Here is a 22,939-nt window from a genome sequence, read left to right as displayed (position 1 = left end):
GTTAATATTTATAATTATGTACTATTATTTTTTTTTTAGTTATAATATTAATTTACATCAAAGAAATTTTTTTTTAAATGTTTCAAAACATGAATATGTTTATGTAAGATTAACTTAATTTTTTTTTTTTTTTACAAAAAAAAATATAATATTTTTAATTATAGAATAATATTTCCAAAATATTATTAACATTTTTTTTTTTTTTTTTGGTGTTTTTTGGTCGTTATTATATATGTGAAACAGTAAATTACGAAAGAAAAAGGGTGTTATGGTAAATGTGTAACCCGTCTTTTTTTCGGCATTAAGTATCTTCTTTATTTTATTGTTTAATTTTAAATTTGTTATAACTATCGTTATACAGAATTTAATTTTCTTTTTGGCTTTATGGAGCATTTTAACAGTATTTCGTTTGAGAAACACTTTTGATATTTGCCATTTTATTGGGGGTTTTTTGTGTATAAAATGTAATATTCTGTGTACAGATAAATATTTGTTATTTATTATAAGAATATATATTTTCCTTATTACCTGTTGTAATAAGTTTTATAATTCATAGACATTTCCAATCGTAAATATTTAAATAATTGATATGTTAATTTAAATTTTTAGTATTTCTTTTAAAGGTTTAATTTTTAATTTTGCAAATTTATTTATTAATAGAATTGCCTTATTTAATTTACAAAAAAAAAAATAAAAAGTAATAAAATAAAATAAAATAAAAGTAAAAATAATTATTATAATTATAATAATAATAATGTTAATATGTACATACAACTTAGAACTTTATTTATACATGTGCTGTTAGAACAAAATAGCAAAAATAATGCACAGCAAAAATTAATTTATTATTTTTGCCTACATTTAATTAATGGTGTTTTTTTTTTTTTTTTTTTGGCATATATTTATGTATACATATATATACGTATGATGGAAATAAAGTTGAAATACATTTCAGTGAAAAAATATATAGCAAAAATATACACGATGTATTTTACAACAATGATAAGGAGTAATATTAAAAGGCTGGAAATGCGAAACTACAAATAATAAAATAACTAAATGGCTAAATAACGAATTTATCATAAATCAGACGCTTATACTTTTCTCATTAAAGACACTTAAAATTATATAATGTGTACTTTAATCAATGTAACATAATATGATATTTTCCCGTTTAAACATACAGATAATGTAGCAGAATTAATATTCTTTTTTTTTTTTTTTTTTTTTTTTGTTATGCAATATGACTTTTACTGAAATTCTACCGATATAATTAAGTATAATAAATAAAAATATGAAAAATGATTATGTATATAATATCTTTATTAATTTAGCAAAGAAAAATTCGCTATTCCTTTGAGAATTTAGCTCGCGTCTTATAGTTTATGTATATACATTCTTATGGCATAGAATTTTTCGATAAAACTAAACAGCACATGAATAAATGTATGAAAAAATTATTAAAGACGTTCCTTTTGTTAATTATGAATAATTAAATAATTTTAGCTGTAATAAATATATCGGATTTCATAATGTGTATGCTCTATTTCAGTTAATTATCATTTTTGCAGTATTTTAAATTATTATTGTTTTTTTTTTCTATGGTTAAGTATTTTTTTTCTTTTTTTATTCCTCCACCCCTAGCTCCCGTTGCACATTTCGTTGTTTAATTATGTTTACTTAAACCATTTCGCCGTAAAATTAATTTATTTTTTATTTATTTTTTTTTTCGTCGATTAAGCTGCGTTTCTTTTTCTGGTATTCTATAAGTGATTTATTTACTTTTATATCCTCCATTTGTCCCTATTTAGGTTAAATTAGAACAGGACTTTTTGTAAATATGAATAATTTGAAGTTGTACAGATGCAAGCATTTAACTGAGATATATGCTAAAAATAAGGAAATCAATGAATACTTAAATATTCTACAATATCTTGATTGCTCAAACAGCGAAGGTGTAAGAAGTTTTAAAATATTTATTTTCAATAATTCGTATAGTGCACTACAAGAAAAATATGTTGAAAAGGAGGAGCATGATAGTGAGGAGTCTCTTAAAGAGTGTAACCGAACAACGGAACAAGAAAAAAAAATATTAGATAGTAAAAAAGTGCAATATATGGAATCATTTGAAAAAAAATTAACAGCTCAAAATAATGGAATAGTAAATAAAGAAGAAAAAAAATATTATGAAATATTTATTTTTTATAATAACACATTTTGTACTGATTTGATATATGACACTTTAGCACTGGACATATATGAAGTGCCTTTTAAGATTGAAACTATTGAATTTTTAAAGGAGATATTGATAATGTGTAAATTGTCAAATGACAAAAATGTGAAGGAGGATATATCAGAATGTAATAATTTGTTAATTTGTTATTCTAAAATATTTAAGTTAAGAAAAATTTTTGATTCGTTAGGTTTACAAAATGTTAGCTCTTTCGTTGGAACACTTATAAAACTTCCTTTGGAAATAAATTTAGATAAAAGTGAAATGTATGAAAAAATTAAAACAGCCACAACAGAATTCTTGCTTTTCTCGAAGAATATAAAAAATATTGACATGGAGATAAATGAAGGCCATATTTCTAGATGGGGAAAGCATAACAAAGTTATAAGTATTTCTAATTTAGAAAAAGATTCAAAATTAAGAAAGGAGCTAAGTTATTTTTCTGTTGATTACAAATATAAAGAATTAGTAAGTCAATATGTCGTCTACCAAAGTGAAATTAAAAGTAGTGATAGAAGCATGCCTGATGATGAGCAGCAGGAGCAGGTAGAACAGGACAAGTATAACTACAGGGGTAATAAGGATGAGATATGGTTCATCCATAAACTCGAAAAGGAACCCTACGAAAAAGATGAATATAATGAAATAAATGTGGAAAAAGGAACACTCGATATTAATAATAGATGTATTAAAAAACTTACAGATTATCTACCTATATTTATGAGGACAAAAAATAACAAAACAACACTAATAAATGATATTAATTCTGAAAACAATTTTTGTTCCTCATTATGTGATATATATATTGAATTTTTGTTGTTACTGCGAGAATTAAATATTTCCCTTTGTAGCTATGACTTTTGTTTGTATCTTCCACTGTTAGACATATCCATTAAGCGAACATTTGATAATCTTTGTTATTTGTTATATAGACAATTATTTGATGAAGAAAGAAAGTTAAAATTATTTTTTAACGGTCGAGTATGGTTAAGTTTTAGTGAATGTATATTTATTTCAGAAGATTTAAAAGAAGCATTTTATTTGGGTTTATCTGATATTATAGAATATTCAAATGAGAAAAATTTCCTCTTTTTAAGTAAAAAGGTTAGAAATGCTTTATTATACTATTTGAATATATTATATAATGACAAAAAGTACAATTTAATTACAAAAATTTGTAATCATAATTTGAAATATATAGACAATGTTTCTTTAAATTTTAAGGATATAGATACAGTATTTCATGATGATAACTTATTAAAAAACCAACTGGAAAAGAGCACTAATAAGTTTTTATGCGATGTTATTATAAATAATTTGCCATATGTACAATATGAAAATTGTCTGCCAATTTTGGTTTATTTAGTTCAATTAGATGAAGAACTTATAGATAAATTTCTAAAAGAATGTCCTTGTTTTCCTAATGAGGAAAAGATTTTTAAAAGTATTAATGAATTAGTATTTCCATTAGACAAAGAATATTACGAAATATATATGGAGAGAAGCAATAAGGAGGGTAAACCTACTTCAGATGAGGATAGACAGAATGTGAATATGTTACTTAAACAGAATGACAAAAACGACAATGATGGAAAATGTACAAATCCAGAATCGAATAACACAACGGTAAAAGGTTTTATAAATAGGGGAAACTTACTGTCTTTCGATTTTGTTAGAAGGCTTAGAAATAAAGACATGGAAAAACTGAAGTCTTTAGGTCTAACAATCATCGATGAACAGTATAAATTAAATGATAATATAAACGACATTTTACTAGATTTAAATAAATTATATTTTAGCAAAAGTACTTATCAGAATAAACTGAAAATTTTGAACAAAATAATTGGCCAATTAGAGAAAAACATAAATTACTTAGATGATCCTATAATATTGCAAAAGTTGAGGGAACTTTTCTTTCTCCCCATTTTTAGTAGTAAAGCATTTAGTTACCTCAGCTTGATAAATGACTCATCAGTAAATGGAAGCAACAGTAACAAAAGTAGTAACAGTAACAAAAGTAGTAACAGTAACAAAAATAGTAACAGTAACAAAAATAGTAACAGTAACCAAAATAGTAACAGTAACAAAAATAGTAACAGTAACAAAAATAATAATAATAATAAAATGTTATGTAAGAACGGTTTAAGGTCTACCACACACGGACGTGCTGCTAGTGACAATGATGGGGATGATTATATAGAGGATAATAATGCTGCAAGGAGTAATATTTCCCACCTATCGAATAGTACAAATAACAGAACTTGTAGGAACATTACTGTGTATACAAATAACTACATCAGCAATAGTAATGATTTATTTTTGGAGCACATTACCGAAAAAGGAAATGACAAATATTTGAAGGATTTTATTAGAATAAATGAGGGTTATGATAAAAAATATTTTAATATAGTTTTTTTAAAAGGAAAGAATTATACAATGGAAAAAATTAACATATCTTCAACTTTGAAAGACCTATTAAATTTACATAAGAGACCCTCCATAAATGTTGTAATGGATCACGTCGAATTGCTTACCAAAAATTATAAAAGCTTTTGTTTTCAAAATATAGCAAAGGTGTATGATGATATATATGAATATTTTGAAAATTATATTTGTGAAAATAAATTAAAAGAAAAGTTAAAAAATACCATTAAAGGTGAAACATTTAAACATGACATAACTGATTCTAGACAATTCCTAACGGAGGAGCATCAAATGTTTTTAGATTATATACAAAAGACTAAATATATTTATATTAAGAATAAACTGTGGTGTGCTAAAGATGTATTCATCACAAGATATACTATTCCTTTTAACATTTTTTTGTGTGAATTACCGAAATTATTTAAAATAAAATACCCCAATTTGTTAGAGATGAGTTGTATTCAATTGAAGCTAAAGCACTCCAGGTTAGTTGCTATATTGAACAAGATAATCAATAAATTAGAGAACAAAGGGGGAAAACAGAATGAAACTAATAAAGGTGATGAAGATAATATGCAATTAACTGGTTTACTAAAAATTTCTTATATTAACACATTAAACATAATTGACATCTCCATTTGTGATCAGGCCCTTCAATGTATTGAGGACAAAATCGTAGATTCCAATTATGTGGAAAAGGAAAATCTTTCAAAAAATGGAATATCTAGAAGTAATGAAAAAGCAAATAAAAAATTAGAATGCCAATGTTTTGAACATATTTATTTGCCAAATAACAAGTGCGTTTTGGTGAAAAAAGAAGAGTGTATATATATTAAAAATTCATTACTCCATAATAGCAGTTCGCAGAAAAATAAAATTGTTCATAAGGACGTTAGGGAAATTACTATTGATTTATTAAATATACCAAAAAAGGAAAAAGTAAGTAGTGTTGTAAATAAAGCCAAAACAATAATAGAAAAAAAAGTGTCTCCTAAAATGAAACAAAATTTAGTAAAAATTGTAGGGAAGTATAGACGCCAAACGCGATCTCCTAACATAACAAAAATAAAGTGTTCTCTCCCAAGGGTCAGAAAGGAGAAGACATGCAAAACGGATATGACAACTTGCATAAATAAAAAATCAATTAAGTCAAATATAATCAACACAAAAAAGAATGAATCACTATTAAAATGGAAGAATGAAGAAGTGTCTGTAAATTTCAAAGAAAAGAGTGTATTTTCACTAAAAAGTACCATCAGCGAAATTGTAGCTTCTGATAAGAGTAAAATGTCTCTAAATAATTTAAAAAAGAATGAATTAAAAAAAACAAGTGAGATGAATGAAAATACAATATTTAAAGAAATAAAGAATTTCATATGCTTTTTAGATGATATAGGATGTTTCGATATAAAATTTATTATAGACAAAAGAACTTTTGAAGTAGACAACCTTCCAAGACATTTTTTTAAAAGAGCATGTATGTGTTTGTATATAAAGGTAAAAAATGAAAATTATCAGAAATTTTTGATGGATAAAGATGAGCTAAATATATATGCTTCTTCTTATAATATTATATATAACAAGGAGAAAATAAATTTAGACACAAATAATTGCCAGCCGATTAAAACGTATGCTGATTTAATTTGTTTATATCTGTTTCAGAATTTTCCACAAATAGTAGATTATCTGATAATACTAAATGGTGATAACATTTCTGAGTGGTATTCAAAGGTAAAGGAGGGAAATAGAAATAATGAACAAAGCAATGATACTAATATAGTTAATATATTTTCTTTAAATAGTTATGACCAGAAATTATACAGTGAACTTAGCATATGTAACAGCATAGAACAGAATAATTTTTCTCTTAAAGAAGAAGATATTGCAAGGATGAACACTATAAATAATAATGCAGATGAAACTGTAAATTGGAATGGATGGCATGATAGAAAAAAAAATATATATAGAAAAAAATGTTCATTGGATGAAAAGGATGGGGAATTTATAAAAAAATTTTTTTTATATAACTATTTTTTTGCACACGCGGAAAAAAAAAAAAATGATGAAAATGGATTCCTTCGGAAACTCTCCAAAATTAGAAGTAGTGTAACTATGAAAGAGGGAAACCAAAAAGATGTCATCCAAAGGAGAAGGATAAGGATAAATACGATGGAGGGTGAAACAACATATGTTAGTTCGAGAAGGGTTAAATCCGTGGAAGGAGAAGATCAATTAAAAGAAGCAAGCAGAAATATTTTAAACAATGACGACTATAGAACGATATGCATTCGCCTGTACAACAAACAGAAGTTGTCACTACTAAAAATTATTGAAAATGTATTTTTGGAGTGTAAAAAATTTAATGAAAAATTTTTTTTTTTTTCAAAAAATTTAACCAAATTAGATTTTATAAAAATAAATGAAAAAGATGCAAGAGTAGAAAATGTAGCCAGTTTAGGTATTACTATGTCTAATAACCATTTCCATTTAAGAGAAAAATTTTATGATTCTGTTGTTAAGAAGTCAGAAGAAAGGAAAAAAGAAGATAATATAGATAAGGAAGAAAATGGAAATTCGTCATTAAATTTAGATGAAAAAAATTTAGAAATTTTTTTGCAATGCCAAATATATAATGGTAGTAAGTCCAGCAGATGGATAATAGGCTTATTAGGAGATGTAGGCATATCAATATGTTTTGAACATTATCAGATTTTTCGTAAACATTATTTATTTCAAAATTTAAATATCATCTCAAATATTGATAGTTTACCTATGCATATTAAAGTCAATTTATTTGAGAATAATATTTATAATTTAAAAAAATTGAAGAAAGATAAAAATTTGGAAAGCGTGATAAATAATATATCTGTGCTATATGCACATTTTTTAAGATTAGCTCATAGAAATGCGGTAAAAAAATTGTTTAAACATGATTCAAATAAAATATTGTACAAACATAAGGGAAAATGGATTAAAAGAAAAAAAAGCCAAATGGAAAAATGTTATAATAGCAACAGTGGAAACACTACAGAAACGAGCACAAACAAAGTGAAGGATAATAATACAAAAATTGAAAAGATGAGCAGTATTTTTAGGTGTAATAGTGGCATTAGTAATGGTAATATAACCCTGGATTATATATACAAAATAGATAAGAGTGAAATTAAAAGTTTTAATGAAATATACCAAATTTTTAAGAGCAAATATCTTAATTTTATTCCAAGAAAATATGACAAAAATGATTTTTTCTGTTCCGTTGTTAAAAATGTATTTTTGAATTGCAGAGAACTTCATATTTTACCTTGTCTTAAAAAAATTGATAAAATATATTCCTTATTTTGGAGCAGTATGTACAACTGTGTTAACATATATCCCTTCTGCAAATATGTAAATCAACTTACTTTTTTTTTGTTAGACTTAGGTTTAACTGTTCTCTTGCCCTATTACGAAATTGACAACATTGTCCACTTGCATAAAACTGTAAATTCAACGAATGTACATAACAAGTACGGTGTGAATAGTTCTAACAAGGAGAATAATGATGAATTGAGATGTAAAAGAGAAATAGATATTCTTACGAACTTGGAAAAGAATAATAAAGCTATGCATAGTTTCCAAGCACATTACTCAGATGATAAGGGGGGAAATGGTACCGTTACTCCGTTAACAAAAGAATTTAACCATGAAAAAAATTGTGGACATGTTCTTAACTTAACACCATATTATTTGAGAAGTATAATAAAAAAGCATATTTCTATTTATGTATGTTTTATAAAAGAATGTTTAAATGAAAAGAAAATTTCCTCCGTAGTTTATTTACTGGAATACATTTTTTCAGATTTTAAAAAACATGATGCACGTGATACGTTAATAACTTATTTAAAGAGCATGCCTTTGCTGTTTGTATACAATTATAATTCATCTTATTTAAAAAGCAAAATAGACAACTATATATGTATAGAGGATGTAAAAAAGGATAAAATAGTATATAATATAGAAAAGGAATCGTCCGGTAATAATGAAATGGAATTTTGTAAAACGAAATGTGATGACGAGGAGGGGGATTATGAAGATAGAACTAATAAATATAGAGATGATATGTATGGGGATGATAAGTACAAAGATTGTATGCATAAAGATAGCATGCATAAAGATGATAGCTATAATAATGATACGAATGAGACACAAAATGAGAGCGAGGATGAAGATGTGAATAAAAATGGAGATGGTAAAGTGTTAGATTTCGTTGATAACTCTGTGTACTCTTTTTCCAGTAATACGAGGAAAATTAGGAGAAATATATATTCTATATGCCTCGATAACTTTGTTAAAATTAAAAATAATAATTTTGGTACAGAAGAATTTTTTAATTTTGAATTTATTCATTTGATTAAATATGATGAAGACAAAAAAATTTATTCTTCTAAATATTTTTATTTATTTGATTTAAATAATGTAATTTTTATAAATGTACATTTTTATTCTATGTCTTTTTTATCTCTTCTACTGGAAGCAAAAATCATAGTAAAATTATGCTTTACGGATTTGCCTAATGTGTTGAAGCATAATTTATATTGTAATATTTTTCATTATTCTTCTTCACATGACAGCAAAGAGGATAGAGAAAAAATTGTTTCCCCATGTGATAACTATAATGAATTAACTTCTAATGATAATAGTAGAAGTAACCAAATGAATTTGCTACCATCCTACTCAAAGGAATACTCAAATAACATTTATGAAAATGAATATTATTGTTGTAAAAACATAGAAGAAAATAATGACAATGTTAGCAATTCCTTTTACGATGCAGTAAAAGTTCCTCATGATATTAAAATCATTGTCTATAGTAGACTCTTATTAGAAATGATTAATGAATTATATAATGAGAACATGGAGACAAATATTTTACAGGCATTAAGGGATTTCCGTTTATTAGTAACATTTGATATGTTAACTCATCATGAGTCATACGCATTTATGTATGTACATAATGTAAGTGATATAAAAAACATTATAAGTTTTCAATTTAAGGATGTGCATATAGAAAAAATTTTATTTTTAATAGGATACAAGAAAATGCATAACATATTATCAGCAAATGCTATTTTTACACAACATTTAATAAATAATTATGAAGATATTATGTTATCATTATATAGAAACAGGAAAAAAATTAATTGGTCTCTTTTAAATAGGAGAGAGAGAAATTCTCTTTTACATACGTTTTTATCAAATATAAAATTTAATAGTAACAATATTTTCTATTTTAAATCGTTACCCCTATTTTACTCTTTGAACTCTTCTAGATTTACAAATTTGTTAGACAAAGATAAAATATATATTATAATTCATACAAAATATATTGATTTGATTATTCATATACTGTCAGAATTTGATTCGCATAATAGCAGTATTGATAATTATGGGATTCACCAAAATGGTAAGAATAATTTTTATCAGGGTGATACTAAGATAATTGATTGCAGTGATAGCCATAATAATGATGAGCTCAACAGGATGAACAGCGGCGTTATTGACATGAATACTGGTAAAGGTATAATGGACCCCATTAACACAAATAAAGGTAATAATAACAGTAGTTTTAAGAACATAACATTCAATACCTATAATGTTTATAATAATAATATGTCCTTAAATGGATGTGATGGGGAAGACAATAATCCGTGTATTATTTCGAAAATATACCAAAATAGTATTAAAACAGAAGGAGAGAATGCACAAAATAGTATGGAATTAATAAATGGTACTTCATACAGTGTGTATAAAAGTACAGATGATAATTTAGTTATGAAAAATTCGAATAATATGATAAAGACAAACAAGGATGAAATGAAATCAAAAACGAAACATATATTCATACATCATTCTAACATTAATATAAAGTACTGGAGACATATAAACATTGATTGTTGGTATGGGTATGACATAATTACTAATTTTTTTTTAGAATTTTTAAGAAATTGTACGAGTGAGAACATATTTCAGAATATTATGCTTTTTATATATAAAGAGTATGAAGAAATTTTTGAAAAAAGAAATTTTCAAATGAAGCAAAAAGGAAAGGTTAAAAATGACGCAGATATTACACATGATACAGGTGATAATATATATGGTGTAGACAACATGAACACATCAGAAAATTTGTATAGTGAATTCCTTATGAACATTATTGGTGAGGTGAAGGATATACGTTTAAAATTTAAGGGGAATGTACAAATTTCTCAACTTTATAACGCAAATAATAATATATTCAAAGAGTTCATAAATGATAACAAATTATTTAAATTTATGTATTTCAGCAATTTTAAATATGAAAAGGAATTCTTAGAAAATCTAAACTTTCGTGTAATTCCTAGCACAGTAGAATTGAGTAACTTTCTGCTAATTCTAATTAATGTTATAAAAAGGATAAATGATAATAATAACAATGATAATAATAGTAATAGTAATAATAATAATAATAATAATAATAATAATAATAATAATAATAATAATAATAATAATAATAATAATAATAATAATAATAATAATAATAATAATAATAATAATAATAATAATAATAGTAGTAGTAATAATAATAATAATAATAATAGTAGTAGTAATAGTAATAATAATAATAATAGTAGTAGTAATAGTAATAATAATAATAATAGTAGTAGTAATAGTAATAATAATAATAGTAATAGTAATAGTAATAGCAATAATAATTTGTTAGTCAAAGTTAATATAGAAAATATATACAGTAACATAAACTTAGACTGCAGCAGGTATAATACATTATTTAATGAAGAACATTTTAATAGAAAAATTGATTGCATTTTAAAATACATCAATGATAACATAAAATTTTTACTTAAAAAAAGAGACGAATATTTTGCTTATTTATTTACGTGTCTAATGGATCTATTAATCAGTACGAAAGAATTTACAGCAAAATTAAAAAATTATAAAGAACTGGAACGATATTATAAGTGTAAGAGCAAAGGAGTAGTTCCATATTCCTTTGACGGAACAAACAACAAATATAATGAATTAACATCAGATGAAAACGACAATGAAAATGAGAATGAAAATGAGAATGAAAATGAAAATGAGAATGAAAATGAGAATGAAAATGAAAATGAAAATAAAAATGAAAATAAAAATGAGAATGAAAATGAGAATGAAAATAAAAATGACATAAACAATGTCAAAGATTGTGATTATGCGAGCAGTGGTAAATGCGAAGATAGAGATCATGAAAAATATGTACACAAAAATAGTGCGATTACTGATGAACATGGTGCTGGTCAAATGGAGGATTTTAAATATAGTAACAAATACGATAATGAGGTCGAAAAAAATAAATATGAGAAAATATGTGTAATTAATATAAATAGCAGAGAAAATTGTAAATTGAGTAAAAGTAAAACGTTATGATATACTATTTGTTCACACTAGTAAATTGTTCTCATGGTCATTATAAGAGAAAATAGTAACACAATCCATAAGTTTTAGAGTATATAAAGAAATTAAGAAATGATAAAGTAAATAATAAAAGGAATCAAAAACCAAATATTATATTAATGTTATAAATAAAGCTACATAAAGTGGTAAATGCTTTTTCAAAAATTTGCTTCACAATTAAAAGCATGTTAAGGGGTAAAATGAATGGTGCAAGTAGAAATAAATATACAGACAAATAAACCTATAAATAAATATATTTATATATACATATCTCATAGATAAAACAATATTCATATAATTTGTATTTATCTTAGATATATATGTGCTTTAACTTTTTTAATGGGGGAAATATAAAGAAAAGGAAAATAAGTTAAGTTAGCGGAGGAAAATAATCATGGATAATTGATGAATAATTATGAATGTTTTATTATATAGAAGATTTTTAAAATAAAGGAATGCAGAATAAAAATAAAATTCTCAGCTTAGATATACGCGTAAAATTGTATTTTTCAAGTAGGTGCACACGTGCGTCAACAGATGCAATTGTCATTTGGACGCATTCATAGTTTGTTAATATTAAAATGATGCTTATTTTTATCATAAAAAAACTACAAATTAAAGGCATGAGGAAATTATAAATGTAGACAACACCCAGAAAATAACGGAAATATATGAGTTAAATGAGAAACAACCTATACGTGAAGTAATAAACATGTTGCAAAATAAATAAATATAAGTATTACATATAAACATGTGTTTTATTATTTTTTTTTGTTTGTTCTTGATAAGAATCATTGTTTACTGTGTAAGTGGCATTTGTTCAAGGGCAGTAATACATATATATATATATATATATACATATATATTAAATACACATTACATATGCATTATATATTCATTATATATACATTACATACATATTTCATACGCGTAACATAAGTATTACACAAATGTTACACAACCATATGAGTACATTTTTTTTTTAATATTTTCCGTAAATATAAAAAAGTATCTCTGTGCACATACTCAGCTTTACACAAAAATTGTGGTACAATGTGTATTAGCCGTACAAATTATAATGTCTAAATGAAAAGATTTTTTTGTACTTATAATTTTTTATTTAACACTTTTATGCATAAAAAATACCTTTTTTTTAATTTTTTACTGTTCATTCATCAATTAGAAATATATTAATTTTTAAGGCCAAATTATTAACAAAATATTACAAAAAATGTTACACGAAAAGAAAAATGCAATTTTAGTTGTTTAAAATTTAGTTTAAGTGATCTATTTACAGCTAAAACAGGAAAAATGGGATATTTATAAATAGCATAAAAATGCAGAAATTATTTGGAAATATAATAAATTCTGACATATTTTTACTAGCTAAAATAAATAAATAAATAAATATATATATATATATATATATATATATATATATATATATTATATTTTTTTTTTTTTTTTTTTTTTTGGTTCTATTTTGTACATAAAATGGGGAACGCAGTAAATAAAATAGCGCTTCTTACAAATAACAATGTCGAGGAAAATAGGAAAGCACCTGACAAGAAGTATAATATATTAATTTTAGGCCTTAATGGTTCAGGAAAAACGACACTATTATACCATAATTTTATTCCTGGTTATAAAAATAACACAAAAAAATTAATATAGCGATTGAGTGAATAATTATGATTACTAGGCTACAAAATGTAGCTGTATATATATATATATATATATATACGTTTCCACATTTATAAAAAAATAATTTAAACAGCTATTTCTTTTTTTTTCATTTCCCCTTCCGTACTATAAAAGAATGGACTACCATCACTTCTCACATGGAACCAACAGTATCTTATCACTATGAAGAAATTAAGTCAATAAATGGAAGAATTGGTTTTTGGGATCTTTCGGGAAATCCAATAGTTAATTTTAATTATTTTTGTTTTTTTTTTCAAATATTTTTATTAATGAATAAAGATTTTATTATTTTATTATTTTGCATTTTTTAATTTTTTTTTAGATGAGGAATATTTGGCAATTAATTTATAGAAATGTAAAAGTAAATGCAATTTTGTACGTTATTAATATAATGGATATATCGGATGAAAGTATAACGGAGAATAATTTACTAATAAGCCTTTTGCTAAATGATGAGTGTTTACAAGCGTCTTGTATTGTTTTAGTGTTTAATACTTTTAATGATGTAAACAATATAGATGAAAGTACTAAAAATCAACAGTTAATCAAGTATAAAATTAAAGATTTAATTGATCATTATGGGAATAGAATTCACCACATTTTTGTAGATTGCAAAAATTGTAAATTAGACAAGAATTGGATGGACTTAATGCAACAAATTTCTTATTATTTTTGAAGAAAAATATAAAAAGAAATTAAACTATGTATATAAATACTAATCTGATAAGGTGAATTTTACAACAGCCTTTAAAAAATAAAGAGAATTAAGAAATTTACAATTTAATTAAAACAAAATAAAAGCAAGCTTCTTGTTGCAAGCGAGTTAACGCGATAGGTGTATAGGTATGTATTTTTACATGCACATATATAAATATACATACATATATATATATATTTATATATATATATATATATATATAAATTTAATTTTAAGCAAGTGTATGTGGATATTATTTCTCAGGGAACAACCACTTTGTGTAATGTGCTTATCTCATAAATATTTTATTTTGTTAGCTTATATATTTGTAAAAATATTTTTTATTGAACTTAAAAAAAGGTAAAACATACATTGGTATATTTTTATTGCATATATACAGTTAATCGTAAAAGATAGAAATTTATAATTAGATTATTAAAAAATAAAAAAAGAACAAAGGGGAAAACGTTATGTAATGTAATAACGTATTAAAGAAAAACGTTTGGTCAAATAGGTAAACAGAAGATAATGTATTTTTATAACTTCTTTTATTTTATGTGTGATAGAAATTTTGAAAGAAAGGAAAAAAACAAACTATTTTTTAATGTTATATACATATCACATAGTCAAAAAATACCTTAACTACAGAAAATTAAAAAGATAAAATTTTAAATTTTGTTTTTCAAAAATTTGTAAATGAATAAAAGGGGAAAAATAGGAAAAAACAGAGATAAAATTTTGATACATTAATTTCACAATAACAAATTAAAAGGTTAAAAGGATAACTGTTCAATTTTTTTTTTTTTTTTAATTTAAACGCATATGTACACATTTGTATACACGTTTTTTTACACATTCGATTACACTTTTGTTTACACATTTGTATGCACATTTATTTGTACATATATTTTTACATATATCTGTAAATTTACTTTTTATTTTTAAGCAATTGTTCACACAAAATATAGGAGATTTTTTTTACTTTTTGAAAATAAGTAGGAACTTTAATTAACAAAAGTGCTTGTAATAATTGCGATAATACGTGTACATATTATTTGCATATAATTGTATTTGTATCCTTAAATGTTTAAATGGAAAAATCTTGTATGTTTTTATAACTTTCATTTTAAGAATGAATTTTTTTTTAACTTGTATCGGTTGAATATGTATATAAATAAATATATAATAAATATGTATGCATTATTTACATGTTATAATTAAAGCTACAGATTTTTATTTATAATTAATTTTTTTGTCAATATTTTTCTTGCTTATCTAAAAAAAAAAAAAAACCCTTTTTGAAGAGAAAGAAATTCTAAAAAAGAAAAAAAATTATTAGAGGGAAGAAGGAAATATTTTGTGGTATAGTAAAAGTGTGCCAAAGAAATAACAACTACAGATTGACACTCAATGAAATAAAAAAAAAGAAACAAATCATAATTCAGCAGTAAAATCATTACATTATTACATAAATAATATATGTATATATATATATATATATATATATACTTATGTAACCTTCGTGAAGTTTATTGATAATTCGTGCTTATTCTATCATTAGATGAGAGTGTTATAAAATTAAAAAAAAAAGAAAGGAATTTTTAATAATGAAAAGAGGGTATAAAAAAAGAAAAAAATGAAAATAGTGGAAGCGAAAGAAAGCGTTCGCTTAAAAACATTTTTAAATATGTGCAAGTGATAGTACAAAAAAAATATTAAGAGAGCTACAAAATAATTAATCAAATTTCTTATTTCTAAATGGTAGTGAAATGAAGTTAGGAGTTACAGATATTAAAATAGAAGACTTAAAAGGGCAAATGGAAAAAAGAATAACAACCAAGCATGAAGAAAGTAGTGCAAATACATATTTATTTTTAGAACAGCATATGCATAGTACAAAAAATAGAATTGCAAAAGAGGATGCTACTGTAAAGAATGATATCATTTTGGTGAATAACACTACAGATATCACTACTACGAAGAAAAATGAAAAAAAAGAAAAAGTTGTAAGCAAAATTAAAAGAAATAAAATGAAGGATAAGGTGGAAGCAAATTCTAAATTAGATAAAAATTGCATAGACGTAAATGATGAAAGTGTTGACTTAAAATTTGAAAATAACCGGAAGCAAAACTATGGAAGTAGGAACAAGTTAAATAATAAGAAATCCTTAAAGGCAGGGAAAAGTTGTATAAATAAGAACAGTACTAATACAAGTAATAATGAAAATAATACATGTGAATTATATAAAGAGGATGATTATGAGAATGGAGAAGAAGACGAAGCTATTAAAAATATTATAAAAAAGGATAACTCCTATTGTACGGATAGTGAATGTTCTTACATAAGCGATATAAATAAAACAAAGATGTGTGTAAATAATGAATGTTGTTGTTGTTGCAATAGGAGAGGGAAAAAATATATCAGTAGTAGCAACAATCCCAGTGATATTAAAACTGTACGAAACAATAGTAACAATTGTGGTAGTAGAGAGAATAAAAAAAATAAAGGAAAAAAGAAAAAAAAGAAAGATTCAAAGAATGAGTTAAAAAATATGGATTGGTTAATATACACAATTCGATACATGGATTATAGGAGATTACGAAGAAGATTTAATGGAATAAGAAAACCGATCTCCAAAAAAATAGTATTTATAATAACAATATTTTGCTTAATATTAATATCATGGAAGTATTTCCAAACCTTTTATGAAAATAATAGGCTTACTATTAGTTTTGAAATTCAGACAAGTTTTTTATTTTTTTTAGAAGCTACATTAGCAATTATTGGAGTAATAATTTTTGCAAAATTTCAGACACGTTTGAGTTTACATTGGCCAATATATGCTTCATATATATTTATTATATGTGCATCTGTTTTATTAATATTTTATGAAAAGGATAAAACGGATAAGAGTTCAAGAGGAGAAAACATTTTGATGATATATGGAATAATTCAATTGTCTTTAATTATAATAGTGAAAATAATAGTTTATATAGGTCCCATTTTAGCCATCTATGGATTTTTCTGTCCATGTACAGAACATTGTAGAATATTAAAAAAAAAGATATCAACAAATAAGTTAAATATTACGATAAGTCGTTATAATGATTTTGCAGGAATGTGCGGTAATAACTTTTGTTGTTTTTGCTTATGTGCCTATCGATCTTTCTATCGTATAATAAATTGTTTTTACAAAAAGTTTGCAAACTTGCGTTTTAAAATTACAAAAGATAGTATTAATGAAGCACCATTTAGTCATCAGTTAAGATATAAGGGAAAAACAGATATATATGGTAGACCCCATGGATATGGGGAATGGATAGAGGATCATTCGTTTGGTGAAAAGTTAAGGGGATTTTGGTTTCATGGATACCCAGTAGGTCCTTTTATATCTCAAGAAGTTGGAAGTGGTTCTCTTTTTGTAAATACTAGGGTTGGTTTTGCTGCATGTGTAGGTAAAGATTGGTCTGATGTCAGATATGGAGTAGCATGTACTGAATGTTCTATTAGTGGACATTTTTTTAATGATTTTCCTTTGACCTACTTTTTTAATCCTAAAATTCAAAAAGATGCAAATGGGAGATTACCAAATAACAGATATGATATTATAGTAAAGGATATATTAAAAGAAAATTATGAAGACATTTTAGGTTATGATTTAAAATGGTGTTTCAACATGTTAAAAGTGAATAGTAGTACTACTACAGAACACTTCTCAAATAATTGTATGATATCGTTAGATCATGTTACTATGAGTTTAAAAGTGCATAATTATAAACGATTAGGTTCAATCAAAAGAAGGAATGATATTCTTGATGAAATTGTTGTAAAATTAGTTAATGTGCCCAAAGAGAAAAAACATAAAAAAATGTACAAAAGAAATAAACTTGTCAAATATGATGAAAAATTTAAAACAAAAGAAAATGATGAATTTTTTTTTAGTAATAAAAATAAAATACAAAATAACATGAAAATATTAGGTTCACAAGGTAGTCATATTATTACAAGAAACTCGTTTAGAGAAAATCGCCAATCCTACTACATACACAAATTATCAGACAAATCGCTTGATTCAATAAATGATGATATTTATTTATATAAAATGAATAAAATAATTAAATCCTCGGAGATACACAAGTGCCCTTTTTTTGACGACTCGAAGCAGGATGTAACTCTCACAGATTTACAACTCAAGTCACACAATGAAATTGAAATAAAGCAACGTTTGAAAAGACGCTATCCTAGCGATCTGAGTGTATATAATGACGAAAAAGAAAAAGGTAGTCATGCTATTCACATAAGTAAAAAGTTTGATCATCGTAAAAAGAATCACCTTAGTATGCGTACCCCTATGAACTGTCCCAAAAATAAGGGTTATCATTATAGTAATATACCTCATATTGATAGTTATGGAAAAAATGAGAAAGAATATGAAAGTTGGAAAAAAAAAAGAAAAAAAAGAAAAAGTAAAATTGATAATCTAAGTGAAGAAATTGACTTAGTGAATTACCCCACCATTCTTCATTCCTCAATTAATGAAAGTATGACAAAGGCAAATTCGTCGTTTTGTTCGAAAAAACTCGATGAGTTTGTTGTTGATGTGAAGGATTACAATGAGGGAGTACATGAGAAGAGCTCGAGCAGCAACGCTAACAGTAGCACTGGAAGTAGCACTAATAGGAGCATCAGTAGTTGCACAAGTAATAGCTTCAGTTGTTGTAATAATGACAACTCTAATGAAGGAGTAATAATGGGAAAATTTTTTTCTCGTAAAAAAAGAACATCACTTGATGCTTGTACTCCTGGTGCGTTTTCTACATCCGATGAGTATAAGGAAGAGCAGAATACAAAGGAACACCTTCTTTTCAGTCAAAATGAATACGAAATGTTCAGAACACAAAAAAAGGAACGTGTATGTTCTAATGTTTTGTGTGTGAAATTTCGGAGAGAACATACTTTTGGTTCCAAAAGGCAAGGAAATAAAAGCAATGAAATGATAAGGATCGATAAGGAAAAAAAAAGAAATGATGATCAAGATGCCGAGGAAATGTCATTTTCGTACCATGAAAATGAATATGACCAGGTGCAGAACTCGAATAGAGGGAGGAAGAAAATCGTCAATTTAGTAAGTGATTGTAAGGGAAAAAATGGGTGCAAGAATGAAGGAACAGATAAGCAAATTGGTAACCAAATCGACAATCAAACTGACAATCAAACTGACAATCAAACAGACAAAAGGGTAGATAAGCACTCGGATAAGCAGCCGAATGAGGACAAACGCGAGAAGATGACCCTAAGGGATAAGGATAAAAATGGAAATAAGGAAAAGGTGTCATGCGAGCAAGTATTCTATGATGAAACTGAATCGGATGATATTGAAGGGATCTCCTTGTTTAATAAGAAGGAGCGGAATAGTGAAAACCAACATGACATTTCAAAAATTGTAGATGATTATGAGAAACTTGGTGAAACTAAAAACTTGTTTATTTCGGACATATTTAAATCTTTTATTAAATCAGGGGCACAGAAAAGGTTAAGGAATAAAAATTCTTTACATTCTAGTGATGATGTAGATGAGTATATACAAAAACATTATGAGGAAGAAAAGATGAAAAATAAAAAATTTAAAACAAGTTTATTGAATTTAAAAAAAAATAGAAGGGAACATCCTAGCAAAACCATGAAAAAAATTAGTTTACACAAAATGAAGAACTCAAAATTAAAAGGTTTTGTAAAAAAGTATACAAAACAGTACAGAAAAGGTTCCATACATATAACTTCAAATAATAAAAAAATTGATAAAATTATACGTTCTAAACAAACACCAAAAAGTAGGAATACAAAAATAATAGGTTCTATAAGAAATAAAGTGAGAAGCTTGAATGAATCAATTGGTAGTTTGAATAGTCCTAATTTATCTCCATTTAATATGCAAAGAAATAAAACTATTGCACAAGTTTTTGCTGAAGAGGATGAATGGGAAATATACAGACATCAACATAAAGAAAAAATTGTTGTTGATGGATGGCAGTCTTTATCTTTAAAACAAAATTTAAATAGTATGCCAGATGAAATTGTTATATATATACATGGTTATAATGTGAAATTACATCATGGTTGTTCTCAGTTAGCACATTTAGTTTCTTTTTCTAAATTACCATCCTATATTCAACCGTTTGTCTTTCATTGGGAAGGGCATACGTGGGGAGCTCTTTCTGCTCTTTCATATCCTATTGCAAAGAAGAGATCAGAAATGGCTGTTTTAGGAAATTCCTTTAAGACATTTATACAAGAACTTATCAATTCAGGTGTTAAGAATGTTCACCTAATAAGTCATTCATGTGGTTCAAGACTCTTTTTCAACGGATTCGCAAGTTGTGTAGAGGATAACTTATTTTATAATGTCCTAAATAAAGAGAAGCCTAAATTGAGGAAAAGTAATCGTACTAAGAGAAGCTCGGAAAATTCCAATGTATTCAAAGAGGGTGAGAATGAAGGCGATGCAGAGAGTGATGATGATGAGGACGAGGGAGAAGACGATGATGAAGATGATGGGAAGGACACTAAGGACAACAAGGTCAATAGGGATAGTAGGAACCATAATGATGAATGTAACATGATGGAGCTTAACCAAAACAGAAAAAAAAAAAAAAAAGTCAGTGTAAATAAACCCCTCCGACAAAAGAAAAAAAAAAAGAAGAAAAGAAAACAGATCATAGTAAAAACGGTAATTCTGTTAAATCCAGATTATCCTTTAGATAAGTTTTTGGAAAAAGATTTTTTTATATTAAGAAGTCATTGTAATCATATAGTTATGTATGGTGATACTCGAGACCAAGCATTAACGTACTCAGAAACGTGGAATAGGGAAAAATGCCTCGGGAAAAGAATTTTCAAATTAATGCTACCATTATATAAAATATATAATTATGAAGACTGTTTAAATTTAAACATGGAAATAAATAACTTACAGGAAAGATATTATGAAGAAAAGTTTAAAATGTGTGATAACATCTTATTTCCTAACTCTACATTTGTGGAAGAAAATATTAAAAAGCAAAAAAAAACTAAGGACGATTTGTTAGGCAAAGACAGAAAAAATAAAAGGGAAAAGGAAATAGAGGGGGATGAACATGCAGTGGACGATGGAAAATCGTTGGTTAATCCCACCAAGAGTGGGATCACTGGTGGTATTTGCGGCGGGAACAACAGCAGGAACAACATCGGAAGTAACAGCGAAAGTAACAGTGGAAATAATGCTAAATCCAAATTGAAGCGCTATACATTTGATTATGAAGATGGAGGCTCGTACGTTTCTGAAGACCTCACGAAGAACTACCTTAATGACAATTTTTGGAAAACCGTTGAATTTAGTGATACCAGCTTAAAAACGTTTAAATCAAAAAAAAAGTTTAGATTATCCACAGCTTTTAAGAAAATAAAGAGAAAATGGTTATTCAAAAATAAGAAAAAATATATATATTTTAATGAAAAATCAGCAAATAATCCGTATACGCTGAAACTAAAAAAAAAAAATATTAAAACGTCCCTTCAAGTTCCTCAGAAAACAGACACAGTTTATATATCTTTTGATAAATATGCATGGCTAGACATGGATGTTATAGATACAACATTTGTTGAAACGAACGTGGATTTTTTGAAACATTCTTTTTATCAAGTGAAAAGAGAAATTATGGATGATATAAGAGAAGTTTTGACATCTAATATTCGAGCACATGAACGTGTAAGCAGGTTAGACAGAAGAAGAGGCAACGTCTTTGTGCTCAGAGTAGCTCCAGCTGGAGTTGGGAGCTTGCACAGATGAGCACAAAAAAAAAAAAAAAAAATCAAAAAATTAAAATATTAGCAAATTAGTAAATTAACATTTTAGCAAATTAACATATTAGCGAATTAGCATATTAGCAAATTAGTATATCAACAAATTAGCATATCAACAAATTAGCAAATTTAGCAAATTAACGAATTAGCAAATTAGCGAATTCGTAAACTAAAATATACCATTTTTATGCTTCCCCACCCTTTTTTTTGAGTTTTTTGTTTATATTTTTAATACATTGCGTATGAAGTTATAATAAAATTGCACGTAATATTGTTGCGCAAATATTTGAATTACCTCGGTATTATAAAAATACTATGCATTCTAGTTTTATCTAGAACTATTTTTAATTTAATTTTTTTTTTCTGTTATTCTGTTTATAATATAATGCAATGTAACATTTAAATGTTATTATCTCATTATTATTTTTTTTATTTTATTTGTTTATAATTATAAATATTGTAAATTTAAGCATAATATATTTAATAATTCTATTCATATGTTATATTTCTGAACCCTTCCAAAAAATATTAGAAGACTGTAAAGTTGAGGATTTGTATATAAATAAATATT

At 25.5% G+C, this 22,939-nt stretch overlaps 3 protein-coding genes across 3 annotated transcripts; all 3 read left to right on the top strand.

Moving 5' to 3' along the window:
* Window positions 1-1,840: 1,840 nt before the first annotated feature.
* Window positions 1,841-12,100, top strand: PmUG01_11026300 (conserved Plasmodium protein, unknown function; the record flags this gene model as incomplete). The annotated part of the gene is made up of 1 exon (XM_029005909.1): window positions 1,841-12,100. One exon carries the CDS (start codon window positions 1,841-1,843, stop codon window positions 12,098-12,100), a length of 10,260 nt encoding a protein of 3,419 aa, XP_028862452.1.
* Window positions 12,101-13,621: 1,521 nt separating this feature from the next.
* On the top strand, window positions 13,622-14,507 carry PmUG01_11026200 (ADP-ribosylation factor-like protein, putative; the record flags this gene model as incomplete). The annotated part of the gene is made up of 3 exons (XM_029005908.1): window positions 13,622-13,769; window positions 13,946-14,055; window positions 14,154-14,507. 3 exons carry the CDS (start codon window positions 13,622-13,624, stop codon window positions 14,505-14,507), a joined length of 612 nt encoding a protein of 203 aa, XP_028862451.1.
* Window positions 14,508-16,345: 1,838 nt separating this feature from the next.
* On the top strand, window positions 16,346-22,354 carry PmUG01_11026100 (conserved Plasmodium protein, unknown function; the record flags this gene model as incomplete). Its single annotated transcript, XM_029005907.1, has 1 exon — window positions 16,346-22,354. One exon carries the CDS (start codon window positions 16,346-16,348, stop codon window positions 22,352-22,354), a length of 6,009 nt encoding a protein of 2,002 aa, XP_028862450.1.
* Window positions 22,355-22,939: the final 585 nt, after the last annotated feature.

Source organism: Plasmodium malariae (assembly GCF_900090045.1).
Source record: "Plasmodium malariae genome assembly, chromosome: 11".
In the NCBI taxonomy this organism is placed as follows: Eukaryota; Apicomplexa; class Aconoidasida; order Haemosporida; family Plasmodiidae; genus Plasmodium; species Plasmodium malariae.
The sequence above is the reverse complement of the archived record's forward strand: the minus strand, read 5'-3'. Positions and strand labels throughout refer to the sequence as shown.